General features: G+C 38.7%; 2 protein-coding genes across 2 annotated transcripts; both read right to left on the bottom strand.

The window, feature by feature from the left end:
* Window positions 1-775: 775 nt before the first annotated feature.
* On the bottom strand, window positions 776-14,733 carry LOC128309600 (tetratricopeptide repeat protein 39B-like). Its single transcript, XM_053046034.1, has 9 exons — window positions 13,637-14,733; window positions 4,527-4,558; window positions 3,820-3,927; window positions 3,373-3,714; window positions 3,131-3,296; window positions 2,725-3,053; window positions 2,154-2,660; window positions 1,936-2,076; window positions 776-1,868 (listed from the first exon to the last, which is right to left on the bottom strand). The coding sequence occupies exons 1-9, from the start codon at window positions 13,712-13,714 to the stop codon at window positions 1,757-1,759; spliced, it is 1,815 nt and encodes a 604-aa protein (XP_052901994.1). The 5' UTR covers window positions 13,715-14,733; the 3' UTR covers window positions 776-1,756.
* Window positions 14,734-18,313: 3,580 nt separating this feature from the next.
* LOC128310633 (WD repeat-containing protein 19) lies at window positions 18,314-23,273 on the bottom strand. Its single transcript, XM_053047323.1, has 11 exons — window positions 23,259-23,273; window positions 23,022-23,179; window positions 22,225-22,947; window positions 21,676-22,156; window positions 21,482-21,610; window positions 20,826-21,402; window positions 20,481-20,763; window positions 19,178-20,412; window positions 18,825-19,111; window positions 18,684-18,760; window positions 18,314-18,608 (listed from the first exon to the last, which is right to left on the bottom strand). The coding sequence occupies exons 1-11, from the start codon at window positions 23,271-23,273 to the stop codon at window positions 18,500-18,502; spliced, it is 4,074 nt and encodes a 1,357-aa protein (XP_052903283.1). The 3' UTR covers window positions 18,314-18,499.
* Between the last annotated feature and the right edge of the window lie 213 nt (window positions 23,274-23,486).

Genomic DNA, 23,486 nt, shown 5'->3' on the forward strand with positions numbered 1-23,486 from the left:
AAAGAATTTCTTCAAAATATTGAATTTAGGTTTATATTTATTTCTATATTTATGTCTTATTTGTATCTATGTGTAATTTGTTAATTGTATAATTTGAACTATTTAACAGATTTCTTTTAGATTTGTTGTTCCATTGACGTCAGATTATAAATCAAATAACATACATTTAGCGCATTAACAAGCATAATTTAAAATGACTACTCACGGCAATTGACTCGCCTTATTTTTTGGAATCCGAGCAAAATTAAATTAAATTTTATAATTATTTTCACTCGTTTCTTCTACAAACGTTTCAACTTTCCGATTCGGTGCGCATGCGTTTGAGCTACGTCTAGGATATGCTATAAAAATTATCCATAATTCTGAATTACAGGCAGTCACCAAGTTACGCGGTTCTTCTTATACGCGGATTCGGAGATACACGGTTTTTTTGACGGTTTTGAGAAATTTGACTGCTGCGCTAGTTTACAGCACAAAATCTAAGCAAAAAGGTGAAAAATTGATCGAAAGTACTATTCTGTGCCATATAAAACAATTGTTTTTGACTTATTTTAATATAATCTTTCAAAAACCACCTGATTCGCTGCATAAATTAAGTGCAGAGAAGGAAATCGACTCTGGGACTTTGAAGCATATATGAAATTGTACCAGGATTCGACTTACGCGGAAATTCGAGATACGCAATTTTTTCCCGGGTTGTGGCGGTTCGCTAAAATAGCGTATTTCGGGAACTGCCTGCACTAAAATCATTTCAACAACACAACGTTCATACGTTTTGATCATATTTTTTACCACGATCGTAGTAATTATCAGTTTATTTTTTAATACCAACAACATATTCCATAATTCGCCTCCATACATTCCATGATGTTTAGTACTCTGTTCTAAAATAACCCCGAAAATAGTAAACCTCTTGTTTAAAATATGCCACATTGCCTAATGTTTATCCCTCATTAGTGAAGATTTAAACGATTGATCTATGATTTTGCACACGAAAAAATCCACGCTTACTCGTATTTTGTTTGGATATACGCATTTATGGATTTGATTTGTTTGTGTGGAGCTGTTGCTGTTTGCCTCACTAGTAATATCGATCTTGTGTCACAAAACCTGAAACATAAGCTAATCCTAACTTTTCTGCAGTCAAGTGCTCGTATCATAAATGTTGTATCAAATGATCACTCTGTAAAATCATGACTAGCAAATAATTCCGAATAACGTAGTAATAACGTAATAATTCATATTCGATGGTACTCTCCACTTATACTGTATCCTTGCTGGATGCATATACGATGGTTTCTTTAGTGTAACGTTTGGTTTGGTCTTACTCAGAATGGTCGTTGTTAGTTTACTTATTCAGGCAGTCCCCAAAGTATGCGGATCCTATCATACGGGAATTCAGACAGAAGTGGTTTTTCGAAATTTAGCAACTGAGTTAATTTCTAGCATTTAAGCAAAACGGTGAACGTTGAAAATTCCTTCCTTTGTGGTATACAACATTTGATTTCAATTATGTTGATGCATTCTTTAAAAAAGTCGTCTGAATTGTTGATGAAAACAAGTGCAGCGAAGGAAGTCAACTATGCAACTTTAAAGTATAAACGGTTTTACTACCAGATTCGACCAAAGTAAAAATTCGTGATACGCGGATTTTTCCCGGGTCATAGCGGTCCGCTATTTCGGGGACTGCCTGTATATATTTCTTTTATCAAATAATCGTTGAATAGTCATGGCGAAAGGTTGATATTCTCTCCCTTCATTCACCGCCAGCAGGAATGTTTTCGTAACTTTTACCTTTCAGTTCTATCAGTGCCGTATGTATCCGGAAATGCAACCGGGACTCTAGCGAATAACCACTGTAATTTTTCCTGCAAATAGAATGAATATTAGGTTTGTTGTCAACGTTCGTTAAACACCAATACATTGGATCCGTACTTAGCATCCTCTAGAGCTAATACGGCTTGATCTTTGTTTCCTTGATCGATGTAAATCAGTGCCAGTTCCACAATTGCGTAAGGTACTAGGTAGTGATCCTCCTTGATATCTTTGTACATGGCAATAACATCCTCAAGGCACCTGCAATGAAATATCTCGCATGATCATCATAGTGGCCATCAATAATGAGGCAACCGTCACCGGAACGTAGGTCGTACCGTGTAGCTTGCAGAGGGCTGTTCATCTGCCGCAAACAGGCACCTTTTAGCAGCAAGAGTAAAGCTTTGTTGTCCGCCGCGTACACACCGAACGTTGGGTTTGATTTGGAGTTTACACGCTCGCCATAGTGTTTGAGATTCTCCTCCACTATCCGAAAGACGCCGTCAGCAAGATGGAAATGTTTGCCCAATATCTTGAACAGATTCCACACGTACATGAGCTCCAACGCTGGCACGTACAGGAACGACTGCTGGGCGAAGAATCGTTCCGTCTTCTTGCAGGCAAATTTCTCCATGGGCAATGATTTGCCTGCTATCCGTTGCTTGTACTTAGGCACCTCTTTCATCAGCGTAGCAATTGTGCGGACCTCACTGGAATGCAGATCCTCCGTTTTCAGCATGCACATGATTGACGCCTTCTGATATGTGTAAATCGTACGCGACCACTTGCTGTTCTCGACAAGGTACGTTGCGAATAGTAACGATTCTCGCCAATCCAGCCGCAAGCTGCAATTATACACCATTCATTACCCATAACGGGTTCACACATTTACCTTTGATCGTAACTTACCAATTTACCCACAGTAACTCCCAAAAGCATAGATGATGGAATTGGGGCCAAACGTTTTGTGATTTCCACGATTTTTTGTACCATTTGAGTGCTTCGTCCAGGTTACCCTTCATAAACTCCAGACGACCTTTGAAGAACAGGAACCAAACACCGTCCGGGTACTGTTTCAGTTGTTTGACTAGCAGCTCATCACAAAAGCGCAAATCACCTTCCTTGTGACTAAGTACATAGCACACGATCAGATTATACCCTAGTAAAGTCATCACACACAGCACCTGCCGAATGCCTTCGCTTTGTGATCCGGTGATCAAGTCTTGCATGCCCGATTGCTACAATAGAAGGGAAAGGTAATGAATGTTTTGCCGGACATGTCATAGTACTTTTTCATTTAGTGTCTATTACGCACCTTGTTGCCAGAAAAGCCGATGAATTCCAACAGCTTTATGATTCGAGCCGGTAGCAAAGATATCATAAGATTAAACGTGCCCAAACCCATGCGAACGCCGCTTTCGAAGTGTAGCTTTGAGCTTTCCGATTCCCACTGTCGATGGGTGAGTATGTTATTGCATTCCCTAAATGAAGAAATGCAGTACATGTTAAAATTTGTTTCTTTTTTATTTAACATCAACACGTGTATAAAATACTTACTTATACATGGCGAAGCAATTACGAATCTTCATTCCCCCCTTTATCAGACTGGTTAACGTTTCATCCTCTATAAAGGTTAGCATTGCCTTCAGCAACAGCGCCTCGGCTGAGCACAGTTCGGCATGTGCTTCCAAATCGGTGTACTGATCATAATTAACCTTCTTGAACGTTTTCCCTATTGTTTCCGTAAGGGTGTTTTTTTTCCGATAACGATTGCAAACGTTCAAACACTGTTTGAGCGCTTCTGAGGCGGCTGCTATGTGCTGCTGCTCGAACGTAAGCATCGCTTCCAGGTAGGTGAAAACGCTGTGTCCCACGGAATGGTACATGCTTGATGTTGCCCTGCAATAGGATAATAGGGAACCCACAAAACGGAATTACATAAGTTTCATGTCATTTTTTGTTTTATTGCACAAAATATGTACAAAACAATGTCACTATACTCACAAAGGCTTCATAAGGGCTTCAGCTTCGTTAAACTTATTGTTGAAGAAGAGATCGACCGCAATTTTTGCCTCGACAAGTGCTGTTTCTAAATCCAAAGCACATGATGCACTGTGTAAGAGAAGAAAATATGGTTAGTAGAGACATTCCGGCTCACTAAAATATTCACGTACAATATAATGCATTCAATGCAGAAATGGAAACATGACCGAAAAATATAACTCTTTCGAATATTTTTCATAGGTGTTTCAGTGCAACGAATGAAAATTTCACACTTATTTCCCTCCGATGCAATACACTTCTAATCATAGAAGAACATGTCCTTTGAAGGGGTATTTGAAAAAAAAAAAAACAAAATCTTTATCTAAACCAACCAGAAGTTAAACAAAAAGCAAGTCAATAATAAATAATATCACAAATTGCTTCCTTATGGTCAAGCGACTTGTTTTTCCCTTCTTTCTTACATCACGACATCACGGCAGATTGTGGTTATCAATTGAAAAGGTCGATTGTGTCGTTGATCAACTGGTTTGAGTGCATATAAGTAATTAGTTACCACATACATACAGTGCAGCATGACGAACGCAACATGTTTTGAGTTTTACTAACTGATCGTGCACTGATTGCTCCTGTTCGATTCGTAAGTATACTAGGAGAGGTTTTTCGCTCGTAGGTTAATGCAAAACAGTTATAATGTCAGCTTTACTTACGAGGCAGTTTCAGCGTCGCAAGCATCCTGGAACTGTAAAGAACAATAGAGAGAAGGATAGATGTAGGATTAGTGACTCGTCCATAAAAATCCAAATTTAATACTCTCGGGTCAAATTCGTCCATAAATATATCAAGAATTTAAGCATTGGAAATTCAACGAAAGTGTAACAAACTTTATTTGAAATTAGTCATTCTTTTATTCTATACACGCAATTCCAAGTTTTCTAGGAACATTAGAGACCGGTTAGGATCGATAGTCATAATAACGAGGTGTGTAAGACGGTACTATAATTTTAAGCGTAGCCCCTTCAAACTGTGCTATCATTTTCGCGAGCTTCTCATGGCGGTTTCAACACGTTTCCGTCTCACAATAGGCAATCAAATGACCGGTACGATCGACTTGTCAACAGATTCAGCTAATGCTACGCTAAACTACTCTTCCAACACACGCCACCTATTGAACCGTACAGGCACACCAGTCAGCAATCACATTGCCTTAATTATGGCTCAGATCACAGGGCTAGGCGCTAAGCAAGTTCAAGTGCAGCAGCTTCCCCAAGCCGGTGGGATTTAAATTACCTAGACCGGTCGAAGGTCACCGCTTTGCAAGTCTCGGCCTGTTGCACTTTCGCGCCTCACACAGACAAAACACACAAAAAACAACTTACCCGTGTTATCATGGACACAATATATGCATCTACATTTATGCAACAATTGCAGGTAAATTGCTGTTTTCAGTTTAATAACAATTGCTCAACAAGAGTGCATTTTCCTATTGGATAATGTGTTTGAATTTCTTATGAGCTATTCATGGACAGAAAAAAAATCTGCTCACAAAGTATGACTTTAAATAAACAGGAACCATTTCTTTTCAATACTTTCATAGCGGCACATAAGACTTATTAGTAACATTTTATTTTGGTTATTTAACATTCCATTTTAACATTTTAGATTTAGTATTAAATAGTGTTAAATTTAGTGCTTTAAATAAAAGATGTATATTATGCAACAACGGCCAAGCACGTTATCCTCGCGTTGAAAAAGGAGATAAATATAAAGTTGGTACCAACCACTGATAAACAACATTAAGACATTAATTGAAAGTGAAGGTCAACTACATGGGCGTTGGGGGGGGGGGGGGGGGGGGGGATTGTGGCACACTGAAATGATGCAAGCAGTTTTGCATCCAGCAACACTTTGCACGAAAATCCTTTAACGAGGAGGAGAGAAAGTTGCTTATTTTCCACATGGTCGCACACATTTCATTTTCTATAACATTGTGCCTTATTTAGCAAACTCGTGCTACGCATAATTGCTAAAGGAAGCGTGATCGTGGAAACATGTCAAATAATCAAAACATGGCATCAACAAAAACATTACTACTTAGTAATATAATTTATTAATATCATATGCGAATGTTGTACTAAATTCGATTTTTACTGTTGTTGATCATCATTTTACTACAAAATAAAACAATTTAGAATCTTTTTATTTTTTTAAAGAGGTCGTCCGGAGCGTGACAGTAGCGACGCCAGATTTCACACGAACGAACCGGACCAAAATCCCATCCGGACCAATCCCCTCGTAGCAAGGACTGACTATCCGGCTACAAGTCGATACGTTAAGCCGTTCTAACAAAAAAAAAATAAATTGATTTGACAAAATCTAATTCGACTCCATTTTCCGAAACTCTATAAACTAATAAACAACAAAAATAACCGTTAAGATCGTTATTAATTGTAGTATCTGTAGAATATAAAAGTTATGAAGAATTCCTTATTTTGTTATTTCATATAACTTTTCACCAGTTTAGTATCAGAAGCTCGTACTAAGCGGATGGTTGTTCAGATAGCGATATAATCTGACTAATTGGTTCTACGGCTGCTTCCGTCCGATTAAAATAACTCATCTAGTTTATACCGATCTGGTCACACCTTTGCGAAGATTGTCGTCAAGGTCGAAATCGACATGCTTAACGTGACGAAATCACTTTTGACACTTTGTTTTACTTGGAAAAGTATCACTGTACACATTTACAAGTATATGCTTATGCTTATGCTTGTGGTACACATTTAAAGAAGAAATTAAGTATTTAACACTGAATTAAGTAAAAAGTATTGATTAGTATTAGAGAGTAAGAAAATTGTAGACTCGAAAACATGACTGATATTGTAGCGCCCATGCAACATGCAATAGAGTAAATAGCAAATATGGTAACCCAGTTCGTGTACCTTATGTCCCAGCTTGTTTTATAATGTTTGCATATTATAGCGGTGGAAATAAACGTCGTCAATGTAGTTTTCTCCAAATTGTAAAGTTGAATCTTTGCTTGAACCTGTTAGTCATGCCCATGTCGCACACTTTGTTTATAATTGGTTTTTTTCCTCTCTTCTAAAATATGTACATGTGTATTATGATTTTTTTTCCTTTGGATAGAACGGCCAGACCGTATCGACTTATTTTAACCACGTAGACCACGGATAGTCAAGTCCTTGCTACGGGGGTTTGCTCCAGATGGGATTTTTCCTCGGTCCTGTCGTGTGAAGACCGGCGCCGCTGTACCGACACCACTATACCGCGCCATATATTATGAATATATGTAAATAAATAAATAAATGCAGCTGAGATATTTTTTTCTATTGAAAATCCCAAAACTTTTTCCAACATCTTCGTGTGAACTTTGTTCTTAATTAATTTATATGATTTATATCTAAATTATAATATTTTTATGATATTATGACACTAGAATAAGTAAAGTATATCCCACTTCATTCCTGGTTAACAATGTGTAATGAATGTTAAAAATCAGAATGTTTAAATTGTATTGAAATCATGTCATATTATAGTACATGTGGTTATGCCTATTTTTTTAAAGCAAACAACAATCTGAACCACTAACCGCACGGTTTCGATTATGTTTTCTCTTCAATCATTCAAATGAACTTCCCTTCCTGAGGGGGTGGGAAACAAGGCAGGGAGATGTAAAACCTACCATTTCACCTGTCACTCGATCACTTGGCCATTTCAACCATTAAAGGTAAACAAACAAAAGGGCAATCGGTAAAAAAAAAGTGAGTTCCGGGTGGCGTAGAAAGTTGCTTTTGTCCTACACGTAGATCAGTGCACTGCTCGTTACAAGTTACAAGTTACACAGGGCTAGGCGCTAAGCAAGTTCAAGTGCAGCAGCTTCCCCAAGCCGGTGGGATTTAAATTACCTAGACCGGTCGAAGGTCACCGCTTTGCAAGTCTCGGCCTGTTGCACTTTCGCGCCTCACACAGACAAAACACACAAAAAACAACTTACCCGTGTTATCATGGACACAATATATGCATCTACATTTATGCAACAATTGCAGGTAAATTGCTGTTTTCAGTTTAATAACAATTGCTCAACAAGAGTGCATTTTCCTATTGGATAATGTGTTTGAATTTCTTATGAGCTATTCATGGACAGAAAAAAAATCTGCTCACAAAGTATGACTTTAAATAAACAGGAACCATTTCTTTTCAATACTTTCATAGCGGCACATAAGACTTATTAGTAACATTTTATTTTGGTTATTTAACATTCCATTTTAACATTTTAGATTTAGTATTAAATAGTGTTAAATTTAGTGCTTTAAATAAAAGATGTATATTATGCAACAACGGCCAAGCACGTTATCCTCGCGTTGAAAAAGGAGATAAATATAAAGTTGGTACCAACCACTGATAAACAACATTAAGACATTAATTGAAAGTGAAGGTCAACTACATGGGCGTTGGGGGGGGGGGGGGGGGGGGGGGGGATTGTGGCACACTGAAATGATGCAAGCAGTTTTGCATCCAGCAACACTTTGCACGAAAATCCTTTAACGAGGAGGAGAGAAAGTTGCTTATTTTCCACATGGTCGCACACATTTCATTTTCTATAACATTGTGCCTTATTTAGCAAACTCGTGCTACGCATAATTGCTAAAGGAAGCGTGATCGTGGAAACATGTCAAATAATCAAAACATGGCATCAACAAAAACATTACTACTTAGTAATATAATTTATTAATATCATATGCGAATGTTGTACTAAATTCGATTTTTACTGTTGTTGATCATCATTTTACTACAAAATAAAACAATTTAGAATCTTTTTATTTTTTTAAAGAGGTCGTCCGGAGCGTGACAGTAGCGACGCCAGATTTCACACGAACGAACCGGACCAAAATCCCATCCGGACCAATCCCCTCGTAGCAAGGACTGACTATCCGGCTACAAGTCGATACGTTAAGCCGTTCTAACAAAAAAAAATAAATTGATTTGACAAAATCTAATTCGACTCCATTTTCCGAAACTCTATAAACTAATAAACAACAAAAATAACCGTTAAGATCGTTATTAATTGTAGTATCTGTAGAATATAAAAGTTATGAAGAATTCCTTATTTTGTTATTTCATATAACTTTTCACCAGTTTAGTATCAGAAGCTCGTACTAAGCGGATGGTTGTTCAGATAGCGATATAATCTGACTAATTGGTTCTACGGCTGCTTCCGTCCGATTAAAATAACTCATCTAGTTTATACCGATCTGGTCACACCTTTGCGAAGATTGTCGTCAAGGTCGAAATCGACATGCTTAACGTGACGAAATCACTTTTGACACTTTGTTTTACTTGGAAAAGTATCACTGTACACATTTACAAGTATATGCTTATGCTTATGCTTGTGGTACACATTTAAAGAAGAAATTAAGTATTTAACACTGAATTAAGTAAAAAGTATTGATTAGTATTAGAGAGTAAGAAAATTGTAGACTCGAAAACATGACTGATATTGTAGCGCCCATGCAACATGCAATAGAGTAAATAGCAAATATGGTAACCCAGTTCGTGTACCTTATGTCCCAGCTTGTTTTATAATGTTTGCATATTATAGCGGTGGAAATAAACGTCGTCAAAGTAGTTTTCTCCAAATTGTAAAGTTGAATCTTTGCTTGAACCTGTTAGTCATGCCCATGTCGCACACTTTGTTTATAATTGGTTTTTTTCCTCTCTTCTAAAATATGTACATGTGTATTATGATTTTTTTTCCTTTGGATAGAACGGCCAGACCGTATCGACTTATTTTAACCACGTAGACCACGGATAGTCAAGTCCTTGCTACGGGGGTTTGCTCCAGATGGGATTTTTCCTCGGTCCTGTCGTGTGAAGACCGGCGCCGCTGTACCGACACCACTATACCGCGCCATATATTATGAATATATGTAAATAAATAAATAAATGCAGCTGAGATATTTTTTTCTATTGAAAATCCCAAAACTTTTTCCAACATCTTCGTGTGAACTTTGTTCTTAATTAATTTATATGATTTATATCTAAATTATAATATTTTTATGATATTATGACACTAGAATAAGTAAAGTATATCCCACTTCATTCCTGGTTAACAATGTGTAATGAATGTTAAAAATCAGAATGTTTAAATTGTATTGAAATCATGTCATATTATAGTACATGTGGTTATGCCTATTTTTTTAAAGCAAACAACAATCTGAACCACTAACCGCACGGTTTCGATTATGTTTTCTCTTCAATCATTCAAATGAACTTCCCTTCCTGAGGGGGTGGGAAACAAGGCAGGGAGATGTAAAACCTACCATTTCACCTGTCACTCGATCACTTGGCCATTTCAACCATTAAAGGTAAACAAACAAAAGGGCAATCGGTAAAAAAAAAGTGAGTTCCGGGTGGCGTAGAAAGTTGCTTTTGTCCTACACGTAGATCAGTGCACTGCTCGTTACAAGTTACAAATGCAATGTACACACGGCAATCTGTAAACATTTTTTTGTGTTTAAATGTTGTAATGCATTAACAACACAATCACTGAAAATATGTAAAGGAAACCTGGATCTTGCTGTATCCTTTTTTATCATGAAAAAATAACTATTATAACAATATAATATAAGCTATCATAAAAGTACTTAGCAAATTGAGCTCACCAAACACTCCCTTTTAACTCACTTAAAGTTCATATTAAAATTCATATTAATGGTTAAATAACCTTGTTTTTTCCTGAGTAATAACTCATTTCGTCTGAAAACCACCAGTATAGATCTACTACATTCAATCGATTACCGAACAACGGGCCGTTCATCAATGACCACGGCGAGGAACTGTTAAGGTTTCCGAAACTCGCGCAAAATCATTTACCTCAACATGTCACGTGAGCTGTGAAGTTCAAACGAAGAATTGCCCAAAAATGTGGCTAGCTAGCAGTGCCGTTCTGAATACAATTCATTGTAGGGCTGTTAGACGCAATGGTAAGGGGAAAAAGAGCTGTTTCGTTGGAAATTGGAAGCAGCCTTAAACAGCGAACAAGGCATAAACCGTGCTGACTGTTACTACGTGCCCGAAGCCACAGCGAACGTGACCGGCAATGACACCTTATACGGACGATGGATATGAATCCGAACATACTTTTATAATCCCATTTCCACATAGCCATATATCGCGACCATGTTCACGCCATCATGTATCACTCAGCTATACCAAACGAAAATAGAATGCACAATTGGCTGCTATCTTTCATTAGCCATGTACTACACCCGCAAGATTGGAATGTGTACAACCATCTGATCAACTACATTAGAATTGTACAACTAGTGTTCGTTTACATTATGGTCACTAAACTATACAGATATCATTTTAAATAGTATAAGGAAACATACGAAAATGATTGCATTTCTATGCGAGAAGTATAGTTAAATGTTATTCCATTGGTTCTGAAAAGGAGAACAGGTGACGTCTCCAGTACAATATGGACAGAAATGGGAATCGATGTTGATTTTCTAATTGTATTGTTCCTGTTTTCTCTTGCCATTTTGCCCCAAGTGCTTATATTGTTGTTCTGTTTTTGATGTTGTATTTTAGGTATCTTGTATCATTGTTATCACAGTGTCCGTTTTATTGTACTCTACATTAACTAATGGTTTAATAGATCGAGCCCTATGTTGATGTCCTTGTGCCTTGTTTGTAGTGAGAATTGTTTTTTTTAAACTCTAAGTTTTTTTTTCTAATTTTAATGAATCTTTGTACCATTGTTCTGTTATTTTTTCATTTATTTTGAATTGTCATGTTTGTTGCGTCGGTATTTTCTTATATTTCTAGTTCTTTTTGAGCATTTTCCAGTATTCGCATGATGTAGAACTGCCAGTGTTTAAAGTTTTTAATATTTTTCTGCTGTTCCAGTGCTTTTTCCATTGCACTTCTTTCCAAGCTATAAATTTTTCTGATGTATTTTCATCAGTGTAGCATCATGTTGTAGCTTGGTATTGTTATGTTTTTATCTGCCTTCAACCATGTTCCTTGTAGCGTATATGTCTTTTCCCTGTGTAATGTGTTTCGATTGTTCTTTGTTTCTACTTAGACTTGACTTGGATGTTAACGTGCATGATGTTAAATGCTTTCACTAGAATTTATGCCTAAATATACGACTACATAGCTGTCTGTGTGTGGATCCTGGTTTTGTTGTTTTTTTTTTTGGTTCTTGCCTCTTTCGGGTATATTCTGACTCTGTTAGAATTACTTATGCAACGCTTGTTTCTTATGCTCGTCATTGTTTGTTTCATTTTTTTAGTGTTTACATGTGGTTTTCGAGTTATGATGTTTTGTGTTTGGTTTGTTCGTACATTTATCGTGGAAAATACGTTGCATTATTTTGCACTTTTTTGTATGGTCAAACCTCATGTAGTTCATGTATCGCATGTGGATGTATTGTTCCATTTTTTCCAAGAAATTCCTAACATTCACTGTTCTCGGTAGTTTAGGGTTTTAGTTTAGTGCCATTCGGTTGATGTTTGTTGTCTTTTCTTCCATGTTTCTTGTGTGAAAGATACAAGCTTCTTCTTTTTTGATAATTTTGGAATAGGTTCCAAAGATCCTACTTGCACCGGGGTATCGGCAGAATCGGATTTTTTGTTGTGCATTTTTATCACTCTTGGTCCTACGGTCAGACAAACATTCAAAACCGAACGCATAGGGTTTTGAATGTTTGTCTGATATGTAACTGGTGGTGCGGATTTTTAACAAGTCTTTGTTGATAGGAAGCGTGTTTTCTCAAACATTGCTTGAAAAAGCAGCAATAAGCCATAAAGCAATTGCATTTGTAGATATTTTCGATTTACATGCCGTGCCACATCAAAGTGAATGCTTTGATCGAACTGCTATCTTTAATATCTTTTCTGGAGAAAGGTGATAATTCCATGCAGTTGTCTTATGTTAGCCAACTGGCAAGAGACTTTATCGTAAATAGACTTTAAAGTTAAAGATCACAGGCAAAGTGATGTTTCGTTTCCCCTGGAGGTTGAATCTGATCAGTAGGTAATCTCTCGAAAGAATCGAGTGAATCCAGCATTTTTCAAATCAACTCCACAGCTCCACTTACAGAAAAGAATATGCTATAAATATTGTGGGATCAGAAAAGTGTCATATATTATGAACCATTACTAAGGAAAGGTAAACCGCCTTGCTAATTAGATTGAAGTGATCATCGGCCAGCATTTATGGGATGAGACAGGCACCCCGGTGAAAAATTATTTGAAATTTGATATACTATGTGAAATGGAAAATTCAACCTCATCCGTCCAGACTAGCCACCATTCGACTAGACTACAAGTTGTTTCGATTGACGAAGAATGCTCAATCGGAAAACACTTTTCCCAGTCGATGGATTCACAATTTGGTGTTTAGGTTCGAAAAACGAGAATTTGTCATAATTCAATAATTAACTCCAGAACATTGGCAATAATGTATTTTATGGTGGACAATACTTTGAGTAAATATATTAGGGGATAGGAAAAAAGTTGCAACTTGCTTGGACACTCAATATGTTAAATTCTACTTTGATATTCTTCTATATCTAACATCAAGTACTTCTAGGAGACTCAAATCATTGCCACATTAGTTCGAAGATCGCCATATTTACTTCCAGAAAGGGCTTCTCCAAAGTTGGAGAAAATCAAGTGGTGTGTATATTATTTTTCAACGCACTAAGAGAATTTAAATTCAAATAATGTATAAAAGATATGTGCGTATCAAAAGAAAAAAAAGTTAACGGTGCAATTTGCGTATATTTTACCTCGTCATCATCGTCGTAAGCTTGCAGCTGCTGTTGGTTGCTAGAAGTTGAAGATGTGGCAGCCGTTGCAGTAGCCATGGTAGCCAAAGGAAGCCTGCTTATTTCCTTGTTTAGAAAAAGCACTCCTATTCGTACTAGATTGCACTTTATATCACTTCCGGTGGAGGACTTTACTCTCACGTCCGCAATTTTCACCAACAAACAGCACCTTTCCACTTGCCTTCTACAGTGTGATTGTGGCTTCTGAAGGTGTTATTCAAACCATTAACTCTGAAACTAGAACGAGCAATTTTTGTTTCGATCAACACAGAACGGAATGTGTCCAGCATTTTGCGACGTTTGCAATTTATTCACAGTTTATTGTTTTCTTCCACTTTCAGGTGTTTACGTACGAATTACTTCGTTTTGTTATGTTAATGAGCACCAATTTCAAAACGCCTTTACATGGTTTTAACTGTTGCACCATACGCGTGCTGTTTTTCGATAGCAACAATGTTGCCACGTTTAAAATAACTGCGGGAAGTGACGGTATTTTTTCAGTTCAGTTCAGTGAAATTGTTGTAATTAATATGACATAAAACCTATTGAAAAAAGGTACAGAATGCTACAATATGGGTATCCCCACTTTTTCGGCCTCGCTTTTGTGAACGATAACAATTTTCCCACCTTGTTGACGGGGGCCTATATGGGAATCAAGATAAGAATGTGATGCTCGTCGTAAAGATGCTTAACGACGCCGAAAGTGATCGTCAGAATTGCGATTTACGAAATGTACCTTGCCCGGCATATTGCACAACAGTGCATATGCCAGTTGTGACCGATTTATGCTACCCCAAACATCCACGTAAACATTCTTATCGAAAACCAGATAAGCACAATTAGTCGAACAAATTGATGGCAGTTAATTTGAAAATTTGACATAATTTTTTTCTTCCCTATTAACACGTTGACCCATTCGTGGGTGGTAGTAACATTTCCTAGGGGGCCACATCACCCAATTTTTGGGTGATGACAAAAGCGGTCAACGTACCGCGAACGAAAGACACTAATACTATGAACGTGCTAATACGGACAGCGCTCTAAAACAAATCACGATGTTATAGCATTTCCTTTTGCACATACTATCTTACCTTTGTAAAATTTTATGTTTTACATAAATAAATTAGTATCATAACGTAAATACTTAGTTACTTAGGAGTATATATTTTTTTTGTTTCTTCAAGAACGGCCAGTGCCGTATTGCTAACAACTAACGGTAACTTAATCTATTGTACAATTCACATTCGTGTGAAGACATTTCCTTCCACACCTTATCCAGGGTGTACTCGGTCTACCTAGGAGTATTATTTATGGTATAAAATGGTGAAGCATTTTTCACACATCTGTGGCTGAGTATTTACGTTATTACGATCCTTTGACCGGACCTTGTTACTGTTGTTTCGGTCATATGCACGAAACCTGACAATAAAAAATTAATTAAGCATAATAAGATCGGTACAATAATAAGAATATATGTTAATTTGTGTATGTTTGAATTGTTTGTTTTTAAGAATAAAGCTCTTATCGTATCAGCTTCGCACAAAGACATATGCGGAAGTTGCACTCGCGCTATAGCGATTTCCGTGGCTTTACGAAGAATTTCGCTCAAAAAGGCTTGGCAGTCAACGTGTTAAATGATCACGCGGTCACGTAAAATGCAATTGAAACAATTAACAAAAAATCACTGTCGAGGGTTTTTTGTGCTTATAATTTATGCTGAACTACTCATATCAATGGTGCAGCGAAATGTTAAAACATTTGCTATTGCGATGTCTTCGAGGCAATATATCAAGAACCGCCGATAAGAAAGCAGAAGCAAAAAAAAACTTTTACGTCACCCAACAACCATGCAATGGTTTGTTTGCAGTGTATGTTGTTATTGTAATACTACATACACTGATAATCTTGTTGCAAATATGGAAACTGTGCGAATAAGACGTTTTTATACTTCTATTCCATACCTCGTTGCGAGTAAAAATTAACCTTAAATGAATGCTGCATGGATGTGCAAAATCAATAATACATAAATAATGCCCTGTACTATCCTTTATGGATTACGTTTTGCGCGCACATAGAAATGAATTTCGAAAAACCTTTTTCGGTTTTTACACACACGAAACACACAATTTTACACAAAGGTGCAAATAACTAAAACCTTTAATTGCCTCAAATCATTCGCTTTACATTATTAATGTTTTTTTCCAATTAGAGGTCTAGGGTGGCCTTGCACTACACGCATGCTTTTTGAACCAAAATTTTCCTGACGTATTCGTTGTTCCAAGAAAACAAACAAATAGAACAAGACATTTCACCGCAATTGCACTCCCGGCTGCTATATAGCATTTCAAGTTAGTATTTGCTGTCATTGTGTGTTGAAAATAGTCCAAACAGCTTTGGTCCATCTGGCATTCGTGTTGAATTTAATGTTTAAATAACACACACGTATGTAAGCGCACCAAAATTTTCAAAATCTCTCCAGTCGGTCTGTTTAATTCTCTGCCCTCTAAACTATATTTTAATTTTACTTGGCATCGGTTCTTTCCACTACATTGCATGTATTTCTATAGTAAATTTTTGGTCTTTGCAATCCGGGCACTACTTTTTGTAAACGCGCTTTGCAATGCCGAAATACTGAAGCAAAACCACACACACCGGCGATCCCGCTTGCACGTCCGAGTAGTTTCACTTGCGTTATTTTTATGATTTCCTTTCGTGTTGTGCTAGTGGAAGAAACTGCGTTTCACACCGGCACAACCCACAAACTGAGTAGCTCTCTCTGAGATTGTATCCCCATCCCTGTCATACATTGCACCTGCTCTTTTTGCCTTCTCGTTTTACATGAGCATTGCGAGTGGATTTTTGCTCAATTTTTCGCTCCACAATTGCTATATGCATCTCTGTCAAACACCCGTTGTACCTGTCGCACTTACGGCAAAATTTTTGTCCGCGCTGCCCTTCTTCTTCTTCCGTCGACAGTGTTTTCCTCCTACGTTGCCTTCTTTTTCTTCTTCTTCTGACGACAGTGCTTTCCTCCTATTGGAGGCAAGGCTGGATCACAATCAGAGTTTGACTGCCTCAGTAGAGTAGATCTGACAGTCTATTTTTAGGTTTTTGCGTTTAATTTTGCCGTTGGTTGTATTTGATTTGTTCTATTCCCTTTTTTCTACTATCTCCATGCTTAATATTTTCACTATCATATATTTTGCTATGCAAAAGACATGTAATAAAAGTCTATGCCAAATTTCTTGTTTTCTTCATGCATTTTTGTTTCTCGTTCTCTTTTTTTCTTGAGTTAGGCAATTCCCTTTTCATGCTTTTTCCCCCTGTTAAAAAGGTTTCAGGGGTACCAACCGCGGTTGGTTCCTAATTTTATTATTCCTTCCTACCTGCTAGGTGTTAGGTCTAGGACCACTTTTTAAACTTCCTCAATACGCGACAATTTTCCGAGTAAAGTATACTGTACGCGTATAAGTATAAGTACGCGACAAAAGTATACTGATCGCTGTTCGTACACCGGAGGGAATTTCCTCGTCGAAGGTCTTATTGTTTGTTGGTTTTATAGAGACTTTGAACTGGGCAGCTACATTCGCCTTTCAAAGCATAACTGCTTTTCGGGACGGATATGCTACCGTTTTTATACCATGTTTTGGACGTGTCGCCATCTGTCGCACCCAACACTTTTCCATTGCGCTGTAACTTTTCGAAGCGAAGGTAGTTTTTGTTGTGTGCATTACTGGCAAAAAGCTAGAATGCAAGAGGGATGCCTACGCTTTTCCATTTCGTAACGTAAGCTCCATTTCTGCTTCCACAACCTATACCTAGCCATACGAAACCATAGGCTTGAAATAACTGCTTAGTGTATGCATTTGGTTTTTTTTACAAAATTAATTAATTAAATCACTAATTAATATCTTAAAATTAAGCATTTGTTCTATCATGAATTACGACTATTTAAAAAATATAGTAAAATTGAAAGTCGGTAAACTGGTGTTTGGAGTCTTCACATGAACGGACCGGACCATAATCCCATCTGGACCAATCCTCCGTAGAAATTATTGACTATCCGGTTACGTTGTAAAATAAGTCTAGAAAGCCTGAAATGGCAGGCATACGACCTAGTAGGTCGTTTGGCCAAAAAGAGAGAAAGTATTTTTGTCACGAAAACGAAGACTGCAATCCAGCACTATCGAGCGATATCGTGGAAACACTGCTTAATAATCATTGCGTGAAGGTGTTTTAAATTCAACACATGTAATGGGAACGGTTGTAACAAGCTAGGAATAAATTTAAAATTAACCAAAAGCTGTTTTCTTTCCCAAAGAGGTAGCTTAGGAACATCATTTAACACTAAGCAGCTTTACAGCAGCAGTTACAGTCGTTTCCTGAGTTATGCGAATCTCAAAATTTGTACAGTTCCTATAATTTTGAATGTGGAATTGAATTTTTCATGTGTCGTTCTTCAAATTTTCCCAAAAACACGCTATATTTTACTGTTATAGGAATTACTTTCCATAAAATTTTACTCTTATTATTGAAATAAACGTAAAAAATATCAATATTATATGTCCATATGGCGTAACGTGGAAATAAATATTCATTTAGTGAATACTGAAAATAAACGATATTATAAAGAGAATCCGACTTACGCGAATTTCTCTGGCACGCATTATTCGTGAAACTCGGGAAGTGACTGTATTCTACACATTTTTATTGAACACGCAAAGATTCTAGGCTTTCCAACGTCAACTGATGAAAACAATACAAAAGGTACACAAGCTTACTACAAAACAATATTTTTCTAATTATACCAGAAATTACATGACCTTAAGTGCCAGCATTGATGTACGGTTGTATGTCGTCGATATCGACCAATCGTTCAGCATTTATTTCCTCGCCACACATTGCACATTGGTTGTTGGTTGTTTCCAAAATTCTGTAACAGATGTGAAGGTAAATTGGTCAATGGTTTACGCAGTCAACGAATTAAAGCTACTTAAACAACAATTACTTGATAAACTCCACTTTCATCGCAGGGAAATCACACTCGGGACATGCAGCTACGTCGTCACGAACGATATGTTGTCCCTATAAACATAGAACCTACGTAATAAACCATATAAACTAACCACTTGCTACTCGCGTATATTACCGTAGCAATGCATATTGGTAACGTCGTTTTACACTGTCCGCAAACTATATGCATGTTGGGAAGCGGTGTTTCACAAACCGGACACGGACTCGATTCTTGTTCTGCTTCATCATCCATCTGTCCACGTGGAGCTTTTCTAACGATTGATTCTATTTTCTTTATGTATTTACCATCAATTTGGCTCCGGTGCTCGGAACGCATCAGCATTACCGCGTATTCGAAGGCAGATTTTCGGAGACTCGTTCGGTGGCATTCAATTACGGTAGAGGTTAAAATAGGAACAACATCTGAAAAGGTAGACGATATGTAAATCAAGAATTGATTGCAATAATTCATACAACGCTTATACGCACGTGATGGAAATTGGGAAATATTTTTCGCTACTTGAAGCAGTAACTTCGCTGCCAGTAAATGGTTTCCTCGTTTCACATGAATCCGAACCAGTGTATATCGATGCAACAGAGCGAGCGTTATTTTCATATCGGTCGCAATGGCTAAATGATTGCGTTTCAGTTCTTGGTACATGGAGAAGAGTAAATCGTGAGCACTGCGATAGTTGCCAGCAATCTGTTCTTGGTTTGCAATGATCATTGCAGCTTTTGCCGCCTCTTTGAATTGACGCTTAGCCATATAAAGCCGGAATAGCAGCTTAGGATCTTTCGGTACACCGTCTGACTCGCCTAATAGGTACTCTATCAGTCCATTGGACAATTTTTCATCTCCAGCCGATGCTACGCAATCTATGGCTAGAGACAGAGCGGTGTTTTCTTCATTTCCTACGGATGCTGCCTTTAGCAGCAGTTTAAGAGCTTTAGAATATTCTTTCCCCAGAAAATAGTACTTGCCGGCTAGTAGGGTGTACTTCTCGCTGTCGAAATATGCACCCAATTGGAGAAAATCACCCGGTTTCGCAGAAGCACTTTGCTCTAGGACCTCTCCGTAGTACACTATTTTGTTTTGTTTCTGAGCAATAGCGAATGCGTCGGTAATGCATCCGCACAGTACCAGAAACTGTATTGCAGACTCATAATCACCATGCTGTTCAAAGTATTTCGACAACAGTTTTGATCCCTCCATTGATCGCGTTTCCAGAAGAATCTCCGAAGCCGAATGAGGATCGTCAAGGTATTGTAGATATATGCGTACGACACCATCTAAATCTCCGGCAAGCTGGTAACTGTTGATCGCATCGGCATACTGTCCATCGGCTTCTTTAGCCCTACCGTAAGCGGCATGCAATTTAAGGCTTACGACGTTGGGCAATATGGCGTCTGCTTTCTTCCATTGCTTCAAATTAATGAAAATTTCCGCCGCCTTGTCCCAGCTTTCTCCCTTTTCGAGCATTGAAGCTGCCTCAGCCAAGTGTCCCGTTGCCAGCATTGCTTCGCCACATTCGTTGTACAGCTGCTTGTCGTTCAGTTCCAGTGCTAACTGCAGGCCCCGTCGTACATCGCCGCACTTAATGCTTGTTCGTGCAATGCCAGCCTTGCAGAGTTTCACATGTTGCTCCTGTTGCTGTTGGTTTGATTCGGACTCGGTGTGCTTGAGACCTCTTTCAAAGTTCATCAACGCTTCAGCGTGGTTTCCTCTACAAAAGTTCACATTAACATTAAACGTGGTATCGAGTGGATGATATTTGTTCTATACTTTTCTTACGTGAATTCTAACTGTGCTCCATACTCGCGCGCTAGAAACGGTAACTGCTCCGGTGCTAGTGAACTTGCCAATGCCATCGCTTGTTCCCATTGCAGCAGATCTCGGCACAGCTCAAGCGCTTCGGACGGATTGCCACTTTTAGCAAATAGCGCTTTAGCTTCTTCTATTTCATTCCCCAGAACAGCACAAAACCCGGCAAGTGTGTTTAGATCCTCAATTTGACTCACTTCTTCTAGTGCATAAACCATTGCAACGTCACCAATATTGCGGAAAACTTTTCTTGCTGTAAATATATGGTTGTGGGATTTAAACTTTCAATTCACTCGCAAAATGCAATATGCCTACCGAAAGCAACATTTAAATCGGCAATAGCAGCCATTCCTAGTTTCCTCCACTCGTCGACATCATTCATCAACTTACACAGCTCCCAAGCATCACCGTACTTGCGCATCAGCTTCGTGGTACGCAGCTGTTCCTTTACATCGCGACCAGGTTTATTGGCGTGTGTGTCCAGTACGATCGATGTTAGCTTTCCTCCGCTGCCATGCAGACAGAGATCTCCATCGTACAGCATTAAAGGCGTCTGTTCACTTATCAAGCTTGTCGTACCGACCTTTTCTACAGTTTTACCCTTAACAGATACACGGACGAATGCGTATGTGACAGAAGTATTTCGATCATTGGCCACAAAAATGTGTGACTGCGAAAAATCCCACAGAATACCGATGCAATGTTTGGGGAATTCTGGTATACGTAACGCCTCGTCACTTGCTGCGATAAAAAGATAACCTTGGCTGTGGTCATCAATAAATATCAGGCGTGTACCGTCAACATCCGGATATATAACTCGGATACCGGCCTGATGACGATACTGCAGAACTGTAGACCAATTTTCTAATGAAAAATAAACTATATTACCAAGCTGGAATTACAAAAAGGGAACCAATTAATTATGCATTCACTAATTCAGCATTGCGTGATACAATGATTGTATATCTTACGTCTGTTGCAAAGCATAAAAAATCATTTGTCAATCCAAGGCACGTTATAACCGATTCTGCCAAACCTCGTATCTCATCGGGAAATATTTTCGGTTCTCGGTTCTGTGTCACTTCGTTCGAAGATTCAATCTATAAAAAACCGTTTTCTCTTTACCATTCCTGTACCTTAATAGAGAAACTAGATTTAACTTTACCGTATGCAGCATTATTTGTCCACCGCAAAGCACAGCACAGTACTCTGAGCTAAGAGCCACCTGTTTTATTTCCGACATGTACTCACGATCACCGAGCAGCAGTGGTGTATCACTCAAAGAACGACCAAGATCATAGAACCAAACGTGATTGTTCATACCACATGCCATGTGGTATGGGCCGATTGTCAAAAACGACGGCTCTATTTCGAGGGTTATAAGCACGGGTGTCGATTTTTGGCGATCCGGTGCATAATGATAAATCGCAATCTCCGCCAAACTCGATAGCAGTGCTATCCTTGGTGGAGCAACGGCGTATAGTGAATGCAGCTTCGTTACAAACACACAAATCGCACCCTGAGACGTCGTTACACCAAGCAACTGTCCGTCGGTGCTCCACTCAACGTGCTTTAACGCGGCTTGATCGGGTAGGCTGAGGATCTTTACAGTTTCTTGCAGGTTAGTCATGGAATGGACTTTTACACTGTAATGATACATTAGTTGCAACCGTAATTATGTACATTCAAGTATGAAATTTGACCGTTTTCTTACTTGTTATCTCCACAGGATGCGATTAACTCTAGCTCCTTACACACGGCGATACTATTGAGCGAATCACGATGATTTTTCACCTGCCATAGCTCCTGACCTACTTCCCTCGGATGCGTTGAAATAGCGACGACATGACCCAGGCTGAAGCCCAGTAGAATATACCCATCGGCAAACCATTTGTGTTGCAGTAGCGATCCGTACCGTTGCTGAAACCCGAGCTCCGTTGGAGAGTCTGGCTCGGGAAGATGGTAAAGAAAGAGCGTCCGTTTGCCCAGAATCATACTGATCGTGTTTTCACCCGGCACTCGTTCGTCGGTCTTCATTTCGGCAAAGTACATATCACTAGGACAATCGCGCAGCTGGATCGAACGTAGCGTGTCGCCCTCCTCATTGCTCAGGGTGAGATATTTGTCTTCACTACCAAGCGCAAGGATATTCTCTGTCGACCACGCACCGCAGGTAATGCGTTTAGTGTGCTTACCGAGAATTGGAATGCGTTTTGTGGAGATGTGATTGTAGATCGACAGATTGCCACGCGATGTTCCCACGGCAAGAATGGCTATTTTCTTCGACCATATTATACAACTCGGCAAATCGCGAAGTCCTATGTCGACGGTTTGCTTTTTCTGAGAGTTTGAATCCCAGATGATGAGCTGATGCGAAGTGGCCGTTATCATCGCGAGAACGTCTCCGTCTCGATCCCAAGCAAAGCCGGCGCAGAGTCTGGGCAGGAAAAAACAGGCGACGATCAATAGTGGTAATTGTTCAAATGTTGCAACACCTTTAGCATAACTTACCCTTGCAGTACAATTCGTTCTTGCAGTTGCCCTTGGCGGTTGAATATAGCCACCGTGCCATCGCTCCCGGTGCTAGCCAACAGTTGTGCAGAAGCACCAGTCTGCCATAAGAAATATACATCACCCTGGCCGTGCGGTTCTTCATGTCGGTAAAGAACCTGCAAGAAAATGGAACACGAAAACCCCGAAATGATAATTGTAACGCGAAAATTACCGGAAATGCCGAAAACCAATTACCTTCTCGTTACTCATTCTGTTCACACTCTCCACGGTCTTTCACTATCAAGTTCTACACACTACTGTTTGCTGTGTTGTGTTAAGTTAAAGATCATTGTTCGAATATTTTCAATCATGTTATTCATAGATTACACATAGATCTACCAATGGTGGCGTATCACATCGAAAATTTTCTGTTTATCACAAACCACGGACATTGGTTGCTATGGTAGCGCTTCGCCTAAAACG

This window comes from Anopheles moucheti, chromosome 2, assembly GCF_943734755.1.
Source record: "Anopheles moucheti chromosome 2, idAnoMoucSN_F20_07, whole genome shotgun sequence".
Classification (NCBI taxonomy): Eukaryota; Metazoa; Arthropoda; class Insecta; order Diptera; family Culicidae; genus Anopheles; species Anopheles moucheti.